General features: G+C 37.9%; 1 protein-coding gene across 2 annotated transcripts in view; it reads left to right on the top strand.

The window, feature by feature from the left end:
• The window catches only part of Nrt (Neurotactin), a 358,799-nt gene that overhangs the window by 294,711 nt on the left and 39,069 nt on the right, over window positions 1-25,019 (top strand). For both annotated transcript variants that reach the window (XM_069841121.1, XM_069841122.1), the window contains 2 exons: window positions 14,844-14,937; window positions 17,243-17,381. In XM_069841121.1, the coding sequence (XP_069697222.1) occupies window positions 14,844-14,937; window positions 17,243-17,381 (233 nt within the window). The remainder of the gene's footprint in view (window positions 1-14,843; window positions 14,938-17,242; window positions 17,382-25,019) is intronic.

The raw sequence follows: 25,019 nt of genomic DNA, 5'->3' as shown, positions 1-25,019 counted from the left end.
TTTTCTATATTTTTTCACCTCTGTTAGGCCTACCCATGCTGTACATTTGTGATTGGTAAGTTTCAGTTATTCACCTGGTTGCGCTGTTTCTTATCGCGTTGGGTCTGAGTGGAATTTGCGGTTCTTGGAATAGGTTCGCTCGTACTAGCTATCATTTGAATATTTTTCGTCATCTCGTGTCTGCGACCGCGCCATACATTAGTGCCTGGCCTTCAGTCAAATGTACGATTATTCTCCTATATACAGTCCGGACTTCATATCTGACCAGTCAACACCTCCTTAGTTCAGTTGATAGACGCGTTTCCCTACTGCTTCGAAGCTGCGTTCAAGAGAGAGATTGATTACTTGATTAGGTTTTTAGAAGCTTTGCCTTAGCTGTAAATCGAATGCCAAGTAATCCCATGGCGAATTATGGCCTCAACTCGCCAAATACCGACTCGGTATTATCAAAATTATATCGATATTAAAGAACCTATTATTTGATACAGCGTCGTTAAACAAACAACTAAAAACTTATGACTAGCCACTGAAGCTGAAAGAAGGTTAAACAAAAAACAAGAGGACAGAATTTCACTATCTATTACGGCTCAACAGCCTTTGGCCTCTCCGGATTTCATAGTAACGTTATTTAATTTGTTTAAATTCTGTTTTGCCAGATTTATGTATTAGTACTTTGAAATATCATCTGCAGTGTCCGCAACGGTCCAGGCACATGGTTGCAATGTTGCATGGAAAATATGGCGACGGGTTGGAATCCTACCCAGGATACAGCTATTTATCCGTTATCACTGTTTTTCCTTAGATGAGGCATTGTTTTGTGATAGCCCACATGAAGATGCTCCTGCCATACAATTGTCTATATTAAACACGTCAGGTTTCGGAAAATTCAACTGCAAGGTAAGACCAAAAACTTGAAAAGGAATAATGATATTTTCCCCAACAGCAGTTGCCTTATATTCTCGATCATTTGACTTGAAGCGTTTTCGACCATAGGAGGTGGAGATATTGTACGAGTATATCTGCATTATGCCAGGATGATGAAAATGATGATTAACAGAGAAAGAAGGAAATGCTGGCAAAGAAAAAAATGGAACAGAATTTTTTGGTCCATCAATAGTACATTATGCAACGAACCTATAATGGTATTAATTAAGACGCGAGTATGTTTGTTTATGAAACGAGCGCAAGCGAGTTTCATAATTTTCATACGAGCGTCTTAATTACCATTATAGGCAAGTCTCGTACGACTTTATATGCTCGATCATATTTCTAACTTGAAATTATTCGTAAGTATTCATGTTATGGATATTTAAGTGAGGAGCGGAAGTGACCTAAATTGTGAGATGTGCGCAGACGCGAAAGTATTGATTTTTTCCGAGGAACGAATGTCATTGACCTTGGTATAATCTAGAGAACAACATGAACATTAATCTTGATATAACCTGGAAATTGATTTAGAATTGAAAAACGAGATGACAAATTGAATTTATTTGAATATTATTTACAATTAACGCTAAAGTAACAGAACATAACCTTCTGCGACAGTTGGATTTCCAGCCTCCGTGGCGTTTTGCTAGTTGTCTTTCGATTGCATATCCGAGAATAATCGATACTTGCGCTTTTATAATGCTACAACGGTGATTTCTCATTGGCTGAACAACTGAACTATAATGAATAGGTGTACTTTAATGAGGTGCATTAAAGGACTACTACCAGGTGTATAATTACTACATTTCGGCATGGTCGAGCATAAAAATTTAAAAAATTCACAGTGCGTCTTCCCGGGGTATGAACCTGGACTTCCGGCGTGAAAAACCAAACATCTTGTCATTCTGCTAACTACGAGCCTTGATAAAGCAAATGAAGGAAGAAAGAAAGTAAAGAAGAAAGAACGAAAGCAAGAATGAGAAGTGAGTAAATGGAATGAAAAGAAAGTAGACTAAAAGAATAAATTAGGAGAAAGACCTTGAAATATGTCACAAGCACGGTGACTCGTCAAATCATAATTTTGTCTGAAGCTAACTAAGCATGCAAATGATAATTACTTCTAAAGAAAGGCACGATACAGATGTCAAAGTTGTAACAGAAACTCTGCAGTTAATAGTTTAATCTAAATTAATTTACATGGGTGTTAATTCAGGGGGCGCGAGAGACGTCGAAGGCAATCGTAGACACGAGTTGAAAATGAGACAGAGATGCTAGCTGTGCCATAGAGGGGTGAAGGCTTCCGTGATATAAGAAATAGAGGCGGAGTGAGGGGTGCCAAACTCAACACTGGCAATCTGCCATGCAAATCTTAATATCCGTCCATTATCGGGAATTCCTTTTGTTTCCTGTAAATACGAAGCCGTGAATTTATAGTGTCAATAAGTACAGTCCTTTAGATATAAAATACAGAAGAGGCGTAAATTCTAAAATCCATTACCATAGTTAATTTATTTGGTATATTCCCTCTTCCCAAATTCCTAGAAGCAAGAACTCCACATTAGAAACTAAATTGTATTTCAGGCATACATGCAATTTTATTATAAATAACTAGCCATCCCGTGCGCCTCGCTCTACTTGTTACAAATAGAATTATTGACTTAAATCTATTACATTTTCAAATACAGATTTTTTTTATTACTTAGTGAAAAATTAGCTTATTATAAGTTGTAAGCCGTCTGTTCCTAAATTACTTTCAAAATTGTACTTAAGACCAGTGGCGGCTGGTGGTTTGAAAATATGGTCGTGCACAATGGATATCGAAGAGGAGTTGAACATACTTTACTTTAAAGTTTAAAACCGTGTATACCTGAGGGCATATACATATAAAGCTAATTTATATGCAATTAATAAGTAAAATGACTAAATACAAGCATACCTATTTATACAGAAGTCCAAAAGTGGAAGGGGTAGTGGGCGGAGCTCTCTTTATTGCGATTTACCCTCATGAAAAACATTTGAGCACAGAAACTTCATCAGAATGCTACCAAGTTCCAAGTGCAACGTTTTCGTTCATAAAATTCAAATGCAGCTTTCGTAGGCTGTCGGGAGATAGCAGCACTTATTGTCAGAACGACAACTCTTAGAACTTTAAAGCAAAATACAAGCTCCTTTATGTATTGTGCCGTTTGTGTGCATGTACGAGAGATTGAGAAAGTAATATGCGAAATATGCGACTGTTCGTTGCACAAGCCGAATGAATACATTTTTCATGCTTATTACTTCGGACAAATGTCTAGTTGAAACAGATATTTTCCCAGTGAATTTAGTTTCTTTTGCACTGACGTTGGTGTCCATGTTAGGGAGTGTGACAAACCGTTCTCAATGAGGAAGGCAGTAGACCAGGCCTCTAACCCCCTGGCCCCGCATTAGCCGGACATCTCTATAAACTACCTTCCCTAGGTTTTCAACATCTTTGCAAACCAAGGGGCTCGGAGGCTCCTGCAGACGTACAAAACAAGACGCCAGCTGCAGATAGTCATGAATGAAAATTGTAAAATAAAATTATATTTTTAAAAGTAACAAAGCCGGGAGATAGGAACATTACTGGGGGTGTGCAAACCTGCAACCCCCTTGAGAAGCCGCCACTGCTTAAGACTGTTATTATCATAGGCATAATACTTTCTGGAGCTGCTCAATCAATTCCAGTTTTAAGCCTGGTCCTACATTAGACTCCGCCCCGTGGCCTCATGGTTTCCAAGAGTCACGCATGTCCTGCCAGGTAATGCGGGACCGAATTTCTTTTCCACGCAAAGATCATGCGAGGTAGCGAAATCCGTGGATCTTGGAAACCACCGCTTAAGAATGCATCCTGCCTAAAACTCGCGTTACGGAATGCGAGCTGGTTTGAGTTCCCATGTGGAAAAAAATTTTCTCATGAAATCACGCCCAGTGTATGGGACCGGTGCTTACCTAGCATCGTGATGTACTTGGGGAGCTACGATAGGTAGCGAAATCCGGTTGCGAATACCAGCTACAGTGGCTGGGGGGGGTCATCGTGCTAACCACACGATACCTCCATTCTGGTTGGATGATCGTCCACCTCTGCTTCGGCATGTGGGCGTGAAACCAGCAGCCGGCTGGTCGGTCTAGGCCAGCTATGGGGACTATAAGCAAAGTAGGGAGGGAACGTTCCTACTCACCCTACATTCGTTTGATTGACAGGCGAGGGGTAAAGCAGTTGTTTTGCTAAGTCAAGTGCAGTGGTGGATTCGACACACCTTGCGCATCAGTGATTTCTCCGCTCTTATTTCTTGTTTCAAAATCTTTACAATATTTTGTTTATAGGAAGTACACGTATCATACAATAATTATGACGGCCACCTACTGTCATTAGGCAAATTATATATTTTTCAATTGTATAACTATTCCTTTATCATGTGCACAAGAAATTCTTGAACTGCCTTGTGGTCGACATAATAAAGTATTCCTTTTTTAAAAACAATAAAGAAAAAACCAAAGCTCCATTGTCATTTAACTGCATAATATATTAAAAGATACAATGCTCAACATAATAAATTGTTTCTTTTTAAAACTAATAAAGTAACTAAGCTCCATTGTCATTTAACTTGAAAACATATTAATCACAATATAATGATCAACAAAATCAATTGTTTCTTTTTCTAAATACTAAAGAAAGTAAAACTAAGCTCCACTGTCATTTAACTTTAAAACATATTAAACAAAATACAGTATATGAGATATGAATGAAACGAAATACTACTGTAGACCTATACTGCTGGTTTTCATTTTTGTTGTTGTTGATTACCCTCGAAATTTCTTGTTATTAACTAAAAAGGATATATTTGGCTCTAAAATAGAACAACTCAATCGTAATACTGAAACTAAATGCATGTCTGTGATCCTAGACCTGGAGATACTTTTGGTCATATTCATTTTGAAAAGAAAAACAGCTCACAACAGTAAGTTGAGCCAAACATAGATACCATACGCATTGCAAATGTGCGCAGATTAGGGAATTGCTCCTCTGGTAGGTAATCCATTTTTTCCTGAACACTTTAGTGGCGTGCTCTTTTGCATCTCTATAGTGGCTCTGATGCATGGGTAACATCAAATACAAATGGATTATTGAACAGACACATCTCCATGTCCATTGCAGTTACTTCTGAAAATCTTTCTTGCAAGGAGAACACATCATGTAGGCCTAATATGCACTCAAAGTTTTAAATAAGTTCAGTTCCACATACTTAATAAAATAAGTATCTAAATCCTGAAAATACCATAAACATATCTTGTTTTGTATCTTTTCACAAATATTACGAAATTAGCCTTTAAAATTTTAAATAAATACCTGTAAGATCACCGAAGTCAGCTTTATGCTTCCGACCAAAGTGGCGTTATTTTTTTTTTATTTATTTTAGTAGGTTATTTTACGACGCTTTATCAACAGCTTTGGTTATTTAGCGTCTGAATGAGATGAAGGTGATAATTCCGGTGAAATGAATCCGGGGTCCAACACCGTAAGTTACCCAGCATTTGCTCATACTGGATAGAGGGAAAACCCCGAAAAAAAAAACCTCAACCAGGTAACTTGTCCCGACCGGGAATCGAACCCGGGCCACCTAGTTTCGCGGCTAGACGTGCTAACCGTTACTCCACAGGCGTGGACAAGTGGCGTTTAATATTGAAGCGTTTTATGTGCGCAATTTTAAACCCACATATTAAGCAACAGACTTTCTTCTTTTTGTAAGTAACAAAAAATTCTTTCTGTCGCTCTTCCTGAAACTGACGTCCCGAGATCGAAGCCATACCCGCCACTGAATGAAGCATGTCTAGAGAAGCACCAGGCGGAGGAGAGGGTCGGTGGAGTGAGGTAAGGCGGCTTTGAGTGCAGTGGCCCTTCGGAGCCATTTTCCCCCATGGTTGGTCTAGGCCCTTCACGGGCTGTAGCGCCACGGATTATTATTATTAGACTTAACAGAAAATTAGCCAGCGTGTAAAAGAAAATATATTTGTGAGAAATGATAAGCCTATTTTTGAAATGTGTATGTTGACATTAAATTGCCTTCGTGTATTACTATTGAACCAAACGATGTCATTTAGAATAAGGTGTACTGCCTTATAATATCGTTGATAACAATGTGGCACTCAATCATTCACAGTGTTCTGCCCAAGAGCACGTCTTTCACTGCAGACCAGCATTCTCCAATCTTTCCTATTTTCCGCCTTCCTCTTAGTCTCCGCATATTGCCCATGTATCTTAATGTTGCCTAGCACCTCATTTCTTCTGCCCAGAACTTTCCTTCCGTTCATCATTTCTTCCAGTACATCCTGGAAGAGGCAGTTTCTTCTTAGTCAGTGGCCCTACCAATTTTTTTTTATCTCCCTAATCAGTTTCAACATTACTGTTTCTTCATCCACGCTTTCCAGCACAGCTTCATTCCTTATTCTGTCTGTCCATTTCACATGCTCCATTCTTCTCCATATCCTCATTTCAAATGCTTCTAGTTGTTTCTCTTCACTTCATCGTAACGTCTATGTTATATATGTTTTTGTGTTGACCACATTGTGCATAATGTTTACGTAAATAAAAACAAATTAAAATTCACAAGGTACATATATATTATTTTAAGAGACACAGAAAACAAATGGGATGAATATTATGATCACATTTCGTGGCACTTTGTAAAGTGACTCAACTGCAGTGAGTTCCAAGGTAAAATGCTAATTTTTACTCCATTTTCATTGTATTTTTCAACCAGGGAAAACAGGCCTACTCGGAACAAATAAAAAATTACACTTGAAAATTAACTTCCAAGACTTCTTCGACAACACTCGTAAAATACGATTACGCCTTGCTCAATGGAGAAAAGGAAATCAAAATGTTGTATAAAATTAGTATTTTATGTGGACCAAATAAAGTTGAAGTAGTGCTATGCATAATACCATGGCTCACCCAATTACGTAATTAAGTAACAATATTTCCACAGAATATCAAGTTTCTGTGCGTACGAAGGTGTGTTTTAATTCGACCCTACTTTATGGTGCATTTTTACTCAGTTTTCTATTTACTGAGAAGTTAACTTAATGCTATATAGCCAATGACCATATACATGTAGAATAACTACATTTTCCAATGGTGAAAGAATTATGCAAATCGGTTAAGTAGTTGCTGAGATTACCTCATACAAACACAGAAAAATACAGATAAAATAATATTTGTAAGCATATCATACGAGGCGCATCCAGAAAGTAAGTTTCCCGATTTTTCCCCTTGAAAGTAAACGTAATTAGCCGTGTCAATTGCGCATGCGTAACAGATTTATGACGTATCAATCATATGCCAGCCGGACAGATCCCGCCTGGTGCCAGTAGCGTGGCAGCAGTGGTCCGAAATGGAAGCTCTTATTCCTTCTCCCGCCGCCTGCGAGATTCGGTCGGTGATAAAGTTCTTTAATGCACAAAGCATTGCGCCAATTGAAATTCATAAGCAGCTCTGTCAGGTCTATGGGCCGAACATCATGAGTAAGCAGATGGTGCGTCGCTGGTGTAGGCAGTTTTCCGAAGGTCGTCAAAGTGTCTATGATGAAGAGTGCAGTGGGCGACCGTCCCTGATCAATGATGATCGTGTTGAGCTGGTGCGGCATTGCATCATGGAGAACCGTCGCTTCATGATTACGGAGCTGAGCAGCCATTTTCTGCAGATATCGCGATCCTTGTTGCATGGGATTGTCACTAAGCACCTGCTGTTCAAAAAAGTGGGTGCCGAAAAACCTGACAGCCGAACACAAAATGCAACGTTTAGGAGCAGCACTGACATTTCTGCAACGGTATCACGATGACAGCGACGAGTTCCTCGACAGGATCGTCACGGGCGATGAGACTTGGATTTCGCACTTCATCCCGGAAACCAAGCAGCAGTCAATGCATTGGCGGCATAGTGGATCTCCGGTCAGGACGAAATTCAAGCTGTTGGTACGGAAAGTGATGTGCACGGTGTTCTGGGACAGGAAGGGCATTCTGCTCATTGTCTTCCTTCCAAGAGGTGAAACTGTGAACGCTGACCGTTACTGTGAAACACTGCAAAAATTGCGACGTGCCATTCAAAACAAGAGGCGTGGAATGCTTACTGCAGGTGTTGTGCTCCTCCATGACAATGCTCTTCCACATTCGGCTCGGCGCACAGCAGCTGTTTTGACGGAATTTGGCTGGGAGTTGTTTGATCATCCACCCTACAGTCCTGATCTTGCTCCCAGCGATTTTCACGTTTTCTTGCATCTCAAGAAATTCTTGTCCTCCGGTGAGCGTTTTGGCAACGACGAATAGCTGAAGACGTCTGTCACACGCTGGTTCCATTCACAGGCGGCAGAGTTCTACGACAGAGGGATACAAAAGTTGACCTTTTAATATTTCATGGGTGATATGTAGTATAATGCCGTTTTATGTTATACAACCGTTTTCGTCGTAATACTTGTGAACAAATCATACATTTAATATTCTCAACATAATGGCTGCAAAAAAATGCGTCCTCCCATCCTACTTGAAACTTTCGTTTTTTCAGAGGTACAGTTGTCAAAAAAAAAAAAAAAAAAAAAAAAGGTGCCCGCGCTCGCGAGCACCGAATATTTTCTAAGTCCACTTCGGGTCACGGCGATGTTACACGATGCATGTGCTTGTAGAAGCAGTTCCGGAACTATGGGATTATTCTGTATCTGCGTCTCGTAGAGCAACGATAGAGTGCTCGGTTAATGTTTCGAAGGTTATAAGTTTGGGCCTTGTTCAAGTTTCGATTTCATTTTTAATCGTTCTTATCAATTTATATTCCGTTTTCGTTCTTTATCGATATAAATAATATTCAAGTTATTTATAATTTGTTTTCCTTCTTTTAGCGATGTAAATAGCATTCACGTTATAATTTTTTTGTATTCTGTTATCGTTCTTTAGCGATATAAATAATATTAAAGTTATCATTTATATTCTGTTTTCTTTCTGTAGCGTTATAAATAATATTCAAGTACAGGGGAAAAGGGAGGTAAGTCATCTCATGGGGTGAAATGAGTTGTTGGTGCTATCTTGTAGCCCGCGTGATGTAGTTTATGTGTACTAAGTTGCAGAATAAAAAGGATGATTAGTCAATGAGAAATTGTAAGTTTAAGATACAGGTCACAGGAAAAGGAGGTAAGTCAGGAGTAAACTGTGAAAGAGGGAGGTAAATCAGTCTGAGAAAGTATTTTGTCAGTCCAGCAGTGCGTATGGAAAAATACGAGTGGTAATACTGTCCGAATGTGTATTTGTGCATTGCTACGTACATGTTTGAGCGGTATTAACAGCAAGGCTTCCTATTTCAATACAGCTGTTTTCCAAATACATTAGCAGTCTGTTGGACCAGTACGATGGAACAGATAGACAGTGGCATGAGTGAATGTCATGAAGTTTGTGATGGTAATCAAGGCGGGAAATAGAAGAGGTGTTTTGGTAGGATAAGTGATGCTAACAAAAATCTGAGAGCTCAGTCGCATGAGAAAGGGGATCCCTATAATTGCAAGTTGAAGTGTTTTGATGTTCTTGGCGAATACAATCAAAATAACGTAATTAGAAACTTCGATAATTTACAGTATTGGAGGAAACAAATATTGTACTTATGTGGTCTGATTACTTCTCATGAAATCAAACAGAGGAGGCCTAGGAAGAAAGAAGATGGAGCAATCCTCCGTAGTATTGGGTTATTTTACGACGCTGTATCAACATCTAGGTTATTTAGCGTCTGAATGATATGAAGGTGATAATACCGGTGAAATAAGTCCGGGGTCCAGCACCGAAAGTTACCCAGCATTTGCTCGTATTGGGTTGAGGGAAAACCCCGGAAAAAACCTCAACCAGATAACTTGCCCCGACCGGGATTCGAACCCGGGCCACCTGGTTTCGCAGCCAGACGCGCTGACCGTTACACCACAAGTGTGGACTCCTCCGTAGTAGGGGTAACAGAAGAGGATAATGTGAAGGAAATAGAGATATGTCAAAAAGCATTTAGATTTGTGCATGGTATTTCTAAAAAGAGACTTGAAAACATTCAAAAACGTATCACATCGAACAATGAAACTGGCAATAATGTGAGAGGCAAACACAAGAACAGGCACAATCAACTGTCTCTAGAAACTGAGAGACTAATTATAGATCACATATCATCATTTAAAGGTCGTGAAAATCATTACAGCAGAAAGAGAACAAAGAAAATATACCTGCTTGAGGAGCCAAACATCATGTATAACATGTATAAAGAAATCCATCCTGAAGATTTGGTGTCCTGTGAAACTTACCACACTATATTTAGTTCAAGTTTAATATTTTGTTTGGATTCCCCACAAGTGACACTTGTAGCTCCTGTGATGAGTTTACTGTGCTAATAGCTCAACTGGATGCAGCAAATGATCAGGCAAAATGTGAGCTAGAAAAGAAAATCAAGGATATTGAAACTCAGAACAAGGTTCATATACTTGAGGCTGAAACTTTCTGTAGTCGCAAAATAGAAGCAAAAACGAGGAGTAGGAAGTATCAACACGTAGATTCTTTCTATTTCTATAGACTTTCAGAAGAATCTCTCCTGCCCCAGCATTAGTACAGATATAGTGTATTACAAACGATAATTAAGCTTTTTCTCTTTCAATATTCACCAACTGTCTGATAATAAAACAATTTTCTTCGTTTACCCTGAAACTTGTGGCATAAAGGGAGCAAATGAGGCAGCATCTTTTCTTAATGAATATATAAGGAATATTCTAAGCCCTGGAAGTCCAGCACTTAAACACCTTCTCTGACTCTGTAGGAGGTCAAAATAAAAACTATACCCTCTTACGATATGTACATTACATTGTTCATGAGAGAAAACATCTTCGGTCAATTCTTGTAACATTCCCTATACGAGACGAGGACATTCCTATTTGGAATGTGACAAAGATATGGGATTGATAAAAACAAAAATTGTGACAGAAGTTCCTTAAGACTGGATCAGCGTATTTCAGAATAAAAGACTTAAGCCTGAACCCTTCACAGTTATAGAGGTGAAAGATGGGCTGATCAGAGACTGGTGTAGCTTCCTATACAACAAGTATATCAAGAAGTGCCCTTTTCCCACCAGACCTTTAAAAGAGCTGAAAGTTGAAGCAGAACATCCTCGACTGGCCATTCATAGAGAAATGTACAACGCAGCATGAGTAATCACCAGTCTGTGTGGGAGGAGGTCAAACAGAAATCCTGTACCAGAGTTGGAGCCCAACGAATTCGTACATCCACCAAGAGCTTATAAAGGTAAGATTCACAGGTCCTCATCACTTAAGTACTTTATAATCGGGCTAAAATATTAATCTCAGTGGTCCCATTCAAGAAAATAACACATGGAGAATTTTGAAGAACAAGAAACTGAAGGATATTTATAAAGATCCGGACATTATAGCCTTAATAAAAAGTCGAAGACTACGTTGGCTTGGACACGTTCAACGGCAAGATGAAGACTCTGTTCTACGAAAAGCTTTCGACTATTCTCCAAGATGTAAGAGACCTATTGGTAGACCTGGTCTCCGTTGGCAGGACCAAGTATCCAAGTATATGATAATCTGTGTACAGTAGGAGGACGACAAGAAGATGCAGAGAACAGAGACAAATGGCGATATATCGTGAATGAGGCTAAAAACCTCTTAGGTTTTGAAATGCCCTAAATTGATTGATTGATTGATTGGATTGAATGAGAGTTTGCTAAGGTATTACATGAAGAAATGTTTAATTGTTTGGTTGTTTAATTGCTACAAGTCTTCTACCCATATCGGTAGGAAAGTTCAATGATCTCCAGGAACTGAAGAAATTTTGCTCTGCAGGGGTTCATGCCTACTACACCAATCTACCACACATATCCAAGTAAGACCAAGATGAATGAAAAATGTGATTAAATTGCACAAAATGACAGTTTAGTGGAGTGAACTTGGAGTCACATTCAGATAAAATACATCGCTTTAGTTGACTTACCTCCTTTTTGCACTTAAAGAAGTGACATTTAGATAGAATTTAGTATTATTTTCATATATGTATGGATTTAATTTCATTCATCATTTGGGTTAAGATAAACAAATATATGTCATTCCTGTGGCAGAAGTCAGTTTTGTAAGAGTTCTGTATAGATAAAAGATATTTGGTTGAAAACTTTCAATTTGCTGTTGTATAAAATTCATAAATACTGACTTACCTCCCTTTTCCCCTGTGGTCTTCTTATATTCCGTTATTGTTTTTTCGCGATATAAATAATCTGTAGTTTATGTAAGTAATTATTATAATATAAATAACAATTTCTCTTTGTAAAATAGGTTATTTTATTTCAATAAATAATTATATATTGTATAATATCTTATATTAATTAAACCGATATTTATCATTTATATTTGGTTATCGTTCTTTAGCGATAATTTTTTTTAAATTATGGTTTATTTAACGACGCTCGCAACTGCAAAGGTTATATCAGCGTCACAGGTGTGCCGGAATTTTTGTCCCGCAGGAGTTCTTTTACATCCCAGTAAATCTACTGACATAAGCCTGTCACATTTAAACACACTTAAATGCCATCGATCTCGGCCGGGATCGAACCCTGAACCTCGAGCATAGAAGGCCAGCGCTATACAACTGCGTTACCGAGGGCGATCTTTAGCGATATAAATAACATAATTTTAATATTAGGTTTCGAACAATACAGTTGCATAATACTGGTGTTAGTTTTTTTTTTATATTAATACATTATACTATCTTGAAACACAATAAAATGAAAAGGAGTGACTAGGAATTGAACCTGAGACGTTGACATCTAAATTCCGACTGTTTTCGGACTGAGCTACGAGGGCACAAGTGTAGAAACCTTTGCAGAAAAATTGGGATTTCCCGGTCTCTGATCGGGTCAAACATCCTGATAGAACTAATATTTAACCCTTGCGGTGAATTTCGGTGAAGTCCGGAGATCCCAATTAGTCAAATCCACTCTCCTCATCTCCACGCTGGGGCCCCCTGGGATCTATTAAGATGCAAAAGAGATAGTGGTGTGCGGAAAGCAACGGGATGTTACCACATTTAGACATATCCTTCCCAAGAAAACTGCAAACATGAACAAAGGAAGCTTTTAATAGAAGAAGAAGGATCTTCTGCGGACCTCTGGAAAAAGAACTAAGGAAGATACTAGTGAAGTGCTTTGTGTGGAGTGTGGCATTGTATGGGGAAGGAACATGGACATTACGACGAAATGAAGAGAAACGAATTGAAGCATTTAAAATGTGGATGTGGAGAAGAACGGAACGTGTGACGTGGACATACACAATAAAAAATGATATTGTGTTGGAAAAAGTGGGCGAAGAAAGAATGATGCTGAAAGAGATTAGAAAGAGAAAAAGAAATTGGTTGGGTCACTGGTTGAGAAGAATAATAGACGACATTAAGATATGTGGATCATATGCGGAAACTAAGAGGAAGGCAGAAAATAGGAAAGATTGGGGAATGCTGGGTTTGCAATGAAAGACCTACCCATGGGCAGAACACTTAGATGTGTGTGTGTGTGTGTGTGTGTGTGTGTGTGTGTGTGTGTGTGTGTGTGTGTGTGTGTGTGTGTGTGTGTGTGTGTGTGTGTGTGTGTGTGTGTGTGTGTGGGTGGGTGTGTGTGTGTGTGGGTGGGTGGGGCTATGTATGTATGTATGTATGTCGAGGATGCCTGGAATGTCGTGGCTGAGAACAGTCACTATTTGCAAAGACTCTAGTCTATTCCATGCCCACTCGACTGCAAGATGTGATCGAGATATGGGGAAGATAGAATAAATATTGAATCGTGGCTCTTTGTTTTGTTTCTTGAACGCTTAATTGTATGAATGTTCTAAGGCAGAAGCCAGTAAGTTTGTTTTCTTTATGCCACGAAAGATATTTTTGTTGGAATAAAGTCTTCTTTTTCTTTTCATTTGCAGCCATAATGTCATAATAAATAATGATAAAGTCATGGCATAATACATTTATGAACCTGATGCTAATTACTAAAATAATCATAAAGGAGATAGGAGCAATATGTATATTTTCTCTCTCTCTTAAAAAAAAAGACATAAAAAGCAAGAGGTTGTATTCGAAAGCAGGACTTTACGAATAAAAGGCCGGAGCGTTACCATTATGCTATAAAGTAACACACAGATTATTATAATTGTAGATATCAGGCAACGTGGTCCAACAACATGTAACATCGCCTGTCTCCGAATTGCAGCGAAGATACCCGAAGGGAACATTGTTTCTAGAGAGCGGCCACTTTTTCTTTTGACAACTGTACATGGTTTCGAGAGAGGCATTGCGACGATACGCCACTCGCAGGTCAGAGACAAATACAAATGGAACGGAGTTTGGCTCGAGTGAGTGAGAGGGTGGGGGTTGTGGGAGATAGGAAGCAAGAGAAATGCATAGCTATCATTGAGAGTCACAATATGCTCGCGAGTCACATTTTCGCCACGGCTGTAGTATAGGACTATGGTATAATAAATATGTAACAGTTAATGCCGACATTATGTTTACCGTGTATTATTTTAAAATTAAACAATTAGATTCCTCTTACTGCATGGTGCAGACTACGATTAGCAGTATTGTATAATGAAAGAAGTCCCTTGTGTAATAATTCTCTGCCAATAATGGCTGATGATTAGATTTTACCAAATGAACCACTGTTCGCCTGTCAGTGTAGCTTACAAAACATGGCTGTCGTAACAACAGTAGGATTAAAATATCATTCGGGTACAATCTGTCTCTTGACGATTTTTTTCATCACAAATCTCATAAGAGAATTTTTGTTTCCACTGCTGTGACGTCACTAGCTAATCTGTAATATTAATATTCTTGTCTTCCAGGAGAAGATGGACCCTGACAAGAAGGAAGAACTGGACGAAAAAGAGGACTGGAGAGAGAGAGTACGCGCGCTGTCCAAGTTCAAACTTATAGTCGGTGAGTTTGAAACAATTTATGTGACGTGAAACCACTCAGCCTTTTTACTTTTTAACTCGTAAACTTAAACGGACTTGTCATGTTACGATCGTATGATGCGTACAAGTTTTTTAATTGGTTTATTTTACGACGCTTTATCAACTGCGATGGTTATCTACCGTCTGAGTGGAATGTTAGCGAAATAAATCCATGGTCCAGCGCCGAAAGTTACTCAGCATTTGCTATTACTGGGTTGAGAGAAAACCCCGGAAAAACCTCAACCAGGTGACTTGCTCCAACCAAGATTTGAACCCTGACTCGCTCGTTCTAAATTTACCTCAATTTGTGTAGAAAGATATTTGCAGCCATTTTCATAAGCTAAATAGTTTCTATACTATTTCTTACGATCGCATTAGAAATTACAGCTTTTAATTAAAAATAACGATACCAATAATAATAATAATAATAATAATAATAATATAATAATGATAATGATAATGATAATGATAATATTATTATTATTAAACAAAAGTGTTAGCTCTCGTAACCGGCTAACTTTTCCTTATTGTGGGTAGAATGACACATTAGTCATGGAAAATTCAGATATTACATTCTAGAATGCAGCGCGCATAACTTACAGCAAATGATCTATGAGGGAAGAATGAGACAACTTCTGTGCTGTAAAAATATTATAGGGTTAATTGCAAAAAAGCATTTCTGACGTCAAGATGACCAGTCATCTGGAACTATAACAAAGGTGATCAATATTAGAGTCAAGCATGGCCAGTGCAGTGCAGTGGCGGCTATTCAAGTACAGTAGGTGAAGAGGCACATCATTTGAATTTTAATTTATATAACGTTCCTGAAATGAATATCTATCCTTCGGCAAGATGGAATACCCCCTCATTTTGCGTTAGTTGTTAGAACATATCTCAACCTAAGCTTTCCCAACTGATTAATAGCCAGAGGTTTAATACAAGTATGGCCATGTCCGTCACGTATACCTGATTTGACGTACTTAGACTTTTTTGCTTACAGGTTATCAAAATCAGGAGTGTACAAAGTCAAAGTAAGAAATCTATAGGACCTGAAGAATCGAATTTCAGAAGCATCTGAAGCGAAGTCTAGTGACATGCTTACTAATGTCTTTAGGGCTTCATTCAAACGTTGGACACAATGCTATGAAATGGATGGCTGTCATGTTAATTGCGATGAATTACATATGTACACACCATAACAATAGCCCTATATACAGTTCATGACTGAACAATCATTAAATCATTAAAGTGGATCCAGTCTTTATGTCCACTCTATATTATAGATCTATACGCTCATATATCTTTGTTTTTAGATGTACTGACTAGGATACTTGTAATTATTGTAATTTACTGCCGATTATGTAAATTATAACGGCTTTAATCTGAAGAATATTCTTCCTAAACATATTATCTTTGCTATATACAGGGTGTTTCCGAGGTGGTGTTACAAACTTTCAGGGATGATGGCGAAGGACACATGTATCAATTTGAGATAAGGAACCATGGTCCGGAAATGACTGAGTCGAAAGTTATAAGAAAAAATAGGTACGTGGAAATGGAATTGTAATTTGGCACCACGTGCTCTCCTTCCTTTACTTTTGGAACAGTCGTGGAAAAATGATATGGGCCGGATGTCTCCTACGTGGGTACTTGTGCCGATACAACCTGTGAGCTTCTCTACTGTTCCCATTGGCTCATCCGTATTCGAAAATCAGGTCTGATTATTCCGCTCTCGTGTACTCCTCCATTTCACTAGGACTGATCGTCTGGACACTGCAACTTGTACACATACACTGCTGTCTACAGACGTGCATATCAGGACCGACCATGTCCGTTACACATTACGCTGTCTGCATTGCTTTAGTGTACTTTCCTGTCCCCATCCCTCAGACAGCGCTCTCAATGGAATAACTTATTGTAAGTAGACAACGAAAACAACGTCAGATGAATAGAGTATGTGTAAGATGTACAGATAAATACACATAAATAAGGTGTACAGAGGAATAAAATTATTTCATTTCCACACAAATATATTTGCTTATAACTTTCGACTCGGTCATTTCCGGGCCAGGGTACCTTATCTCAGATTGATACATGTCCCGTTCGCCATCATCCCTGAAAGTTTGTAACACCACCTCGGAAACACCCTGTATTTATGTGTGAAAGTAAAACACTTTAAACACATATAATATTTTCTAATTAAAAATGTTCAAAAATATATGCATAATCATATCGACTTTTTCATTTTATTTTCATACATGTATTTTATACTCTCTTTTCTGTTGCAGGTGGCAGTGTGATCATCTTGATTCTACTAATAATTATTGTAGCTATTGCACCATTCGGATCCCATCATTACACGGCTCCCATCCCTGTAGAGGAGGAACATTTCAAAGAAGCTTTGACGGCGTGCGGACCCGTAGAAGGGTGAGTGCCACCTTTCCAACCTTTCATTAACTCTCTGCTCTACAATAACGTTTAGAAGCACATCAATGACAGTCTACGCTGTGTAGTCCTGCTAATGTTCTGTAAGTAAGTTCTTTTCTCTTCAATTCGTACCCCTAACCCTTAAGGTAGCGAGATATGTTTACACATTACTTGAAGATCAAAGTAACATAAGGCCAAATGAAGATTTATAAAAACCGTCACATCCCACTGTCTCACCCTATAGAACGAGTTTATGTTTCCATCAATGATTCACTTTTAATTGAACTTCTTCATTAATTGCTAAATTTATCTCTCATAATAATAATAATAATAATAATAATAATAATAATAATAATAATAATATTAATAATAATAATATTAATAATAATAATATAACAATAATGTAATTGATTTCATAACGTGGTCATAAACGTCACCGGACTTCACACTACTTGATATCTACCTTCTGTGACTATGTAATGAATATGGTTTATCAGAACAGTCTGGTTGCAGTAATTTCACAACACAATATAACAATGTCTGAAGTTATACACTTCGGGACAAGCCTTAACGTTCTCGCCCATCCCCTGCCTGAAACAACTTTGACACGTGCCAAACGTCAGATTTTACAGAGTTGCCAAGTCTTTTCCTAAATACATTATAAGACGTTATGAACCCTTCGATTGTTACGACCATGTTATGTAGGAATAAAAATTAGTTACACACAAAAATTAAAAAATAATAATATTTCAAATCCTGTATAGCAAAAAAAAAAAAAAAAAAAAAAAAAAACATCGTATGCCAAACATAAGATTTTAAAAGGTTGCCGAGTCTTTTGTTTAATATATTAATACGTTACAAACGCTTCGATTGATACTACCATTTAGGAATTAATTATTTCATTTTTTATTTTTGTCTCTAATAAATATTAAAGTTAAACATAAACAGTTCATGGCAAATGGAGACATAGCTAGTGTGGGGGACTGCCCCATAATAAATAAAATTAGCACAAGGTTACCTTCATTTGCGTTTATTGAGTGCCGTCTTGGAGCTTCTTGACGATACAGAGAAATCCACTGGTGATGTGGCACTCAGATAATGAATTATTTGAAGTATTATGGAAGGCAAATGCTCAACAAGTGTTGTTTCGAAAAATGAAGTAGCCATACAGGCAGGAGTGCACCATTCTTAGTGATTTTGTTTTTTCTTTCACAATTGATTTGTGTGAATTTTCTACTCAAGTGTCTATTTCATTATATGTCGAACTGAAGTCACATAAGAAATGTTATGACAAGAGTTCAGGAACAGATGATATGTGTAATGAAATGCAAGGTTTCCAAGGTTATTCTTCAGTAAGAGATGAGACAGAACTACGAGACTTACCGGAAGTGACATTTGTGGTTTTGAATATATTGTTAAAATTGTTGCCGATTGAAACACAATCATACCGTAAGAATAGTAAAGAAAATCGTCTAATCATATTTTAAAATTAAAATGAAAACTGGATTGTCGTATTCTTCTATGAGGGTGATGTTCGGAGTTAATCGTACAACTATGTGATTGTGATGTTCTGTATTTTTACCACCACTGTAATGTTGTTGACATCCACAATGAGTTTTGGCCTAGCAGAGAAAATATTCAGGAAACAATGCCCGCAATTTTGAAAAGAAAGTAGACTACCCAAAATACAGAGTGACAATTGTATTGAAGTTAAAGCGGAACAGCCACCCATCGTGGATCAAATGGTGGCCTTCAAATCTAAATGCTACGGTGGCAGATCGAGTGACACATTCATAACAACTGATTGCAGATTATTGACTCTATTAAAAGGTGGTGATGAAATCAGGTTTTCCCTGAATAAAAGCAAACCTCTCCGGTAAAGGGATCATTGTTGTTACTCCACCGCATGATGGCAAATTAACAGCTGAAGAAATCGAAACTACTTACAGCGTTGCCAGCGTTCGAATTCATGCTGAAAGGTGCATCAGCGAATTAAAATATATAACATTTTACACAAACTATCAATTGAACTGCTTCCGTATGTTGATCTTGTTGTTTTTTTAATCAGCTGTCCGAAGATAATTCTGAACCCCACAAGTGATACCAACAAGGCACCACTTACGAGGCAACTAGGCCAGAAGATCATGGGATAGGGTGGCCAGTTCCTTTTCCCCTCCATTAAATACATCGCCGACTAGCTACATTTTACACTAGTCAGACTTCATATGCATAGAAAAAATATTGTTCTTTCTCCGACACATCGTCAAGTGAGATGTAGACTACTGACTGATAATAGATTAAGCCTACATATCAGCTAGAACCTTAATCAGAGGTAGTATGTTGATACTGTTGATGTGTGTTGTGTCTTAGCGAATTCGCAGTCGCCCATTATTCAGGAAGTGTAATTAAGACTACTTTTAGAATTAAATCACATACGTAATTTATAGAGACATTATACACATATAAATATTACACACGTCATGACATCAAATATAAGTATATCAGTGTTTTCGTAATATGACTTCCCCTTCATTCAATTGCCTGAAATCTGATTTAAATGCCAAACAACTACAATGATATTTTAGGAACTTTGTAGTTAAATTTTTACACTCCTCTAGCAGTAGTCTACTGGACTTTCCACTGCATCTATTAAATAATTAAAGACTCGAGAATGCTGGATTTGCAGTGAAAGACCTGCCTTTGGGCAGAACACAATGAATGAATGAATCCATTCTTACTAATACTACAACTTCTTATGGGCAGAAAGCCGCATCTAATTTCTATCACACATAACTAGTGAATGACTGCGAGCCTGTAATTAATTAGGAATCGAGACACTACGCGGCGCCATCAGTACGATTTTCGGACCCATGCACGGCGCCTATACTGTGCTATAGGCACATATTCAGTGTTGCCAACTCGATTCTTAAAAATCCGCTGTGAAGTCGTGCAGAAACCGCTAAATTGCTATATTGTTAATGTAAAATTATATTATTTTGCCGCTTTGAGTATTAAAAATACCCGCTAAATTCCTATATCAACAATACAAATTTCATCAATTTTACCCGCTAAACTAAAGTCGAAAAACGCTAGATCTAGCGGGAAAACCACTGAATTGGCAACATTGCACATATAATAAATTCGGAGCGAGAGAGAGTTTAATTGGGTATCAAGTGAGAGCAAATAGCCTATTCGGACGAAGACTACTCCACAACCGCATGAGCTATCCTTCACACACCTAATTGTTATTAAGTATTGGGATTGTGTAATCGCCGTCACTTTTTTTAACCACAGGAGAACAGACTTGGAGAAACTAAGTTTGAAAACACTACAAAGATTAACGGGTTTAGAGCAGCGCAGCGTGTTCCTTGACGTTGCGTGCGGCGCGGCGCGGCGGTTTGAATTCTTGTTGCAGCTGGCTTCTCTTTCATCACGAATTACAAACAGTTGCTTCAGGAGAGATAGATGGCCTTTTCAAGCCAGTTAACGCTACTCCGAGGGGAAAACAATATTCAAGGGGAAACAGTAGCTCCTCGAGCAATTAAGGAAACGCATTCCGCTTAATTAGAATTAACGAAAGGCATATTCGAGAAAATCCTTCGTTTTTAGACATTACTTCCGAAACTAGGATTGGATCTATTCGTAGCTTTGTCAGCTGATGGATTCTTACTAAATAATGAAGATTAGAGTCTTAAAGAGGCAGCCTATGTGACATTTAAGGGGACTGAGGAGGCGATTGTCTCATCCTCCCGAGTTTAAGATTAAAAAACAATATTAATTGAATAGTAGACCTGTTACTAAATATGTGAGAACTGTACTTTTAATATTAAAATTTTCAACATTTTAAGAAATAAAAAACGAGCTTAATGAAACCATGACACTACTGGTTGCTAACTATTGTAAATAAAAGTAGGCGTACATGTTTTTCCCTTTGTTAAGTGAAATTAAATTCCGTTATTATTCACATTTTGTGCGTTCATTTGTTCGAACCTACGTGTATTATTACGTACAGTATAAGTAGGATAAGAAGTTAAAAATTGACGTAGGCCTATGTGTGGAAAGTGGAAATGTACTGTAAAGTGCGATTAACTTAACCATTGAAAGAAAATAATAAATTACTTAAATGAATTAAATCGTGTTATCAGCCATATTTGTGACTAAGTAATAACAATTAATTAACAAATGGAGAAAAAATAATGAACTTTTAAAATACTCAAGAAATTGAAGAAAAATAATGAACTTTAAAAATACACAAGAAATGGGGAAAAAATAATGAACTTTAAAAATACTCAAGAAATGAAGCAAAAGTACCGGTAACGAACATTAAAAATATTCAAGATGTGGAGGGAAAAATTATGAGCTTTAAAAATACTTAAGAAATAGAGAAAAAATAACGAACTTTAAAAATAGACAAGAAGTGGACAAAAATATAATGAAATTTAAAACTATGATCAGTGCATCTTACTGTATGTAATGAATTATTAGTGTATTATTATTATTATTATTATTATTATTATTATTATTATTATTATTATTGTTATCATTCATTCATTCATTCATAGTGTTGTGTTATGTTCGTTGCATAATGATAGAATTTCCCTCTTGTCTTCTCCCAAACATTTCACTAATTCAATGGGGATTCCATCAACTCCTGTTGCTTTCCCATCCTTCATTTCCTTAAGCGGTAGTTCAACTTCTCTTCTTAAAATAGAAAATACTTTTTCGTTTTGATACGGCTTCTTCGTCTTCTATAGCTAAGTCATCTAGACGATTCCCTGTCTCATATAACTCTTTTACATATTTCGTCCATGCGTTCAGTATTCCTTGTTTGTCTGTTATTTCATTTCCGATGTCGTCCTCTATCAACCACATGGATTTTCTGTTCTTATTTGTGGAGTTCAAATATTTTACTTCGCGCTACATTAAATCTTATCTTTCTTTTCTCTCTAGATCCTCTATTTCTTCACATTTCTGTGTCATCCAGTCTTTCTTTGATTTATCAGTTTCTCTTCTTAGTTCGTTGTTTAGTAGGCTATCCTGTAGTTTCTTGTATGTTCTTCTGTGTTGATGTTTTTTTTTTTTCATTTTCTCCTTTTCTCCATCCTCTCTGACATTTTCCTTGTGATTCAAGGTTTCTTAATTCTCACACCTTCTGTATATCCTATATATCCTATTTTTGTTATTATTATTATTATTATTATTATTATTATTATTATTATTACTACTACTATTACTACTACTACTACTACTACTACTACTACTACTACTACTACTACTACTACTACTACTACTACTACTAGTATTATTTGTTATGATTAAGTTTACTCAAGTTTACTGTACGACAAATAGTTCATTTCAGGAAAAACTTGGGGAGGGAGTACACCACTCGATACACTTTACAACTGTACAAGATCTTCCCTAAAAATATTGCATCCCCAACCAAAAATTGAAACGATGAATACCCTGGATTCTATGAAGATTTTGTGAACTTTGTCGTGAAAAGATAGGTGACTATAGTGGAGATTTTCTGTGATGAAAACCGTTTCCATTGTAATGTTACTCTTATTCTGTCTGTCACAGCTTCATTATCTTATTTATATTACATATCGTTTATCGTCTTTCATTGTTAACTTTTAAAAAATTATAAAATTATAAAATGATATTGATTAAAATGCATGGACAGGAGTGAGAAGAATGAGGGTATAGTTCTGATGTTACTTTGTGACAATGGCTTCTTTCTTGATTTCTTATTACGAGGGTACAAAGAGAAGTAATGCTGCAGGTACATTGCATCCATCATACAAAGTAGAAAGGTTCTCGTACTCTCTTCTCCTCTTCGTTCTTCAGTTTTCCCACGTTCAATTTGTTCGTCATCTATTTTCTTCTTATCTTCTTGAGACGAATATCTACTTTGCCTATCAGCAGGACATGATCTGAGTTATGCAGGGTGTTTAAAAAATACGGGGCATAATTTCAGGTATGTATTTCCCACATGTAGACAATCAAAATAATTCATTACAACATGTGTCCGGAAATGCTTTATTTCCGAGTTATGACCTTCACAACATTAAAATTCACCGGAACGTTTTTCTTTCTGCAGGTCGTTGCCGTCAAAGGAGACATTAAGAGGGCACTCTGACAGTTCATTCCGAGGCGAAGGTTACATTCAGTGTTGTGTGGGCGTTAGACTGTGCGACATGTATTCAAATCAAGAGCTGGCAGAGATACACTTCATGTACGGTAAGGCGGACGGCAATGCTGCGCTGGCTCGTCGTTTGTACCAGAAGAGGTACCCAGAGCGACGATGTCCAGATCGGAAGACATTTGTACGTCTCCATTACCGTCTGTGCGAGTATGGAAAATTTAACTCTCCTGGTTTGGGAAGGGGACACCAAGATCTACAACTCCAGAAGTACAGGAGGAGATTCTGGAGGCTGTGAACATGACTCCTTCTATCAGCACACGAAGGGTAGCGTTGCAAGCCAATGTTCCTTATACGACTGTCTGGAGACTGTTGAAAGAGTATCAATTGTATCCTTATCATTTGCAACGTATACAGGACCTGGCACCAGCAGATTACCCTGCACGAGTTAGGTTCTGTCAGTGGTTCTTGCAGCAGTGTGGTGTAAATCCGAACTTTCCTGCCTTAGTATTATTTACAGATGAAGCACAGTTCACACGAGATGGCATAACAAATTTCCACAATCAGCATGTATGGGCGTATGAAAACCCACGTGCAACTGTTCCATCTCATCACCAGGTGCGGTTCTCCCTCAACATGTGGGCCGGTATCATTGGTGATCGATTAGTTGGACCCCATGTACTTGTAAACAGACTTGCGGGGCAGGCGTACAAACTTCCTGGAAAACACCATACCTCATGTTTTAGAAGACACTCCACTGATCAATCGTCAACACATTTACTTCTTGCATGATGACGCTCCTGCACACTTTAATCGTAAGGCTCGCCGGTACTTAGATCGAAGGTTTCCTGATCGATGGATAGGTAGAGGTGGCCCAATTGCTTGGCCTCCACGCTCACCTGATCTGAACCCTCTCGATTTCTACTTGTGGGGCCATTTAAAATCATTGGTTTATTCGTCTCCGGTGCCTGATTTGGAATCCCATCGGAATCGAATTGTGGCATGTTCTGAGGACATAGGCAATACTCCTGGAGTTTGGGATCGTGTTCGCAGGTCAATGAGACATCGATGTGAGGTCTGTATTCAAGCAGGAGGTGGACATTTTGAACATCTTCTGTAATGACAACGACCTGCGGAAATAAAAATGTTCCGGTGGATTTCAATGTTGTGAAGGCCATAACTCGGAAATGAAGCATTTCCGGACACATGTTGTAATGAACTATTTTGATTGTCTACATGTGGGAAATACATACCTGAAATTATGCCCCGTATTTTTTAAACACCTGTAGATAATGTTCGAAATTCTGTAACTTTTATTGTGGCTCCAAGCATTCCCACCAGCCATTCATATCTCAGTAACGCAGTTTTTAATCGAACCAACCACTCTTCGCATTAAGGACACAGCTATACGTCTTTAATGTTGATCTATGACACTGATTAAAAATAGCCCCCTCCCCTATAAACTATATTTCTTGGTGCGCCACTGTATTATCCAG

The sequence above is a fragment of the Periplaneta americana genome, chromosome 12 (genome assembly GCF_040183065.1).
Source record: "Periplaneta americana isolate PAMFEO1 chromosome 12, P.americana_PAMFEO1_priV1, whole genome shotgun sequence".
NCBI lineage: Eukaryota > Metazoa > Arthropoda > Insecta > Blattodea > Blattidae > Periplaneta > Periplaneta americana.
This window is presented reverse-complemented; position numbering and strand designations above follow the sequence as displayed.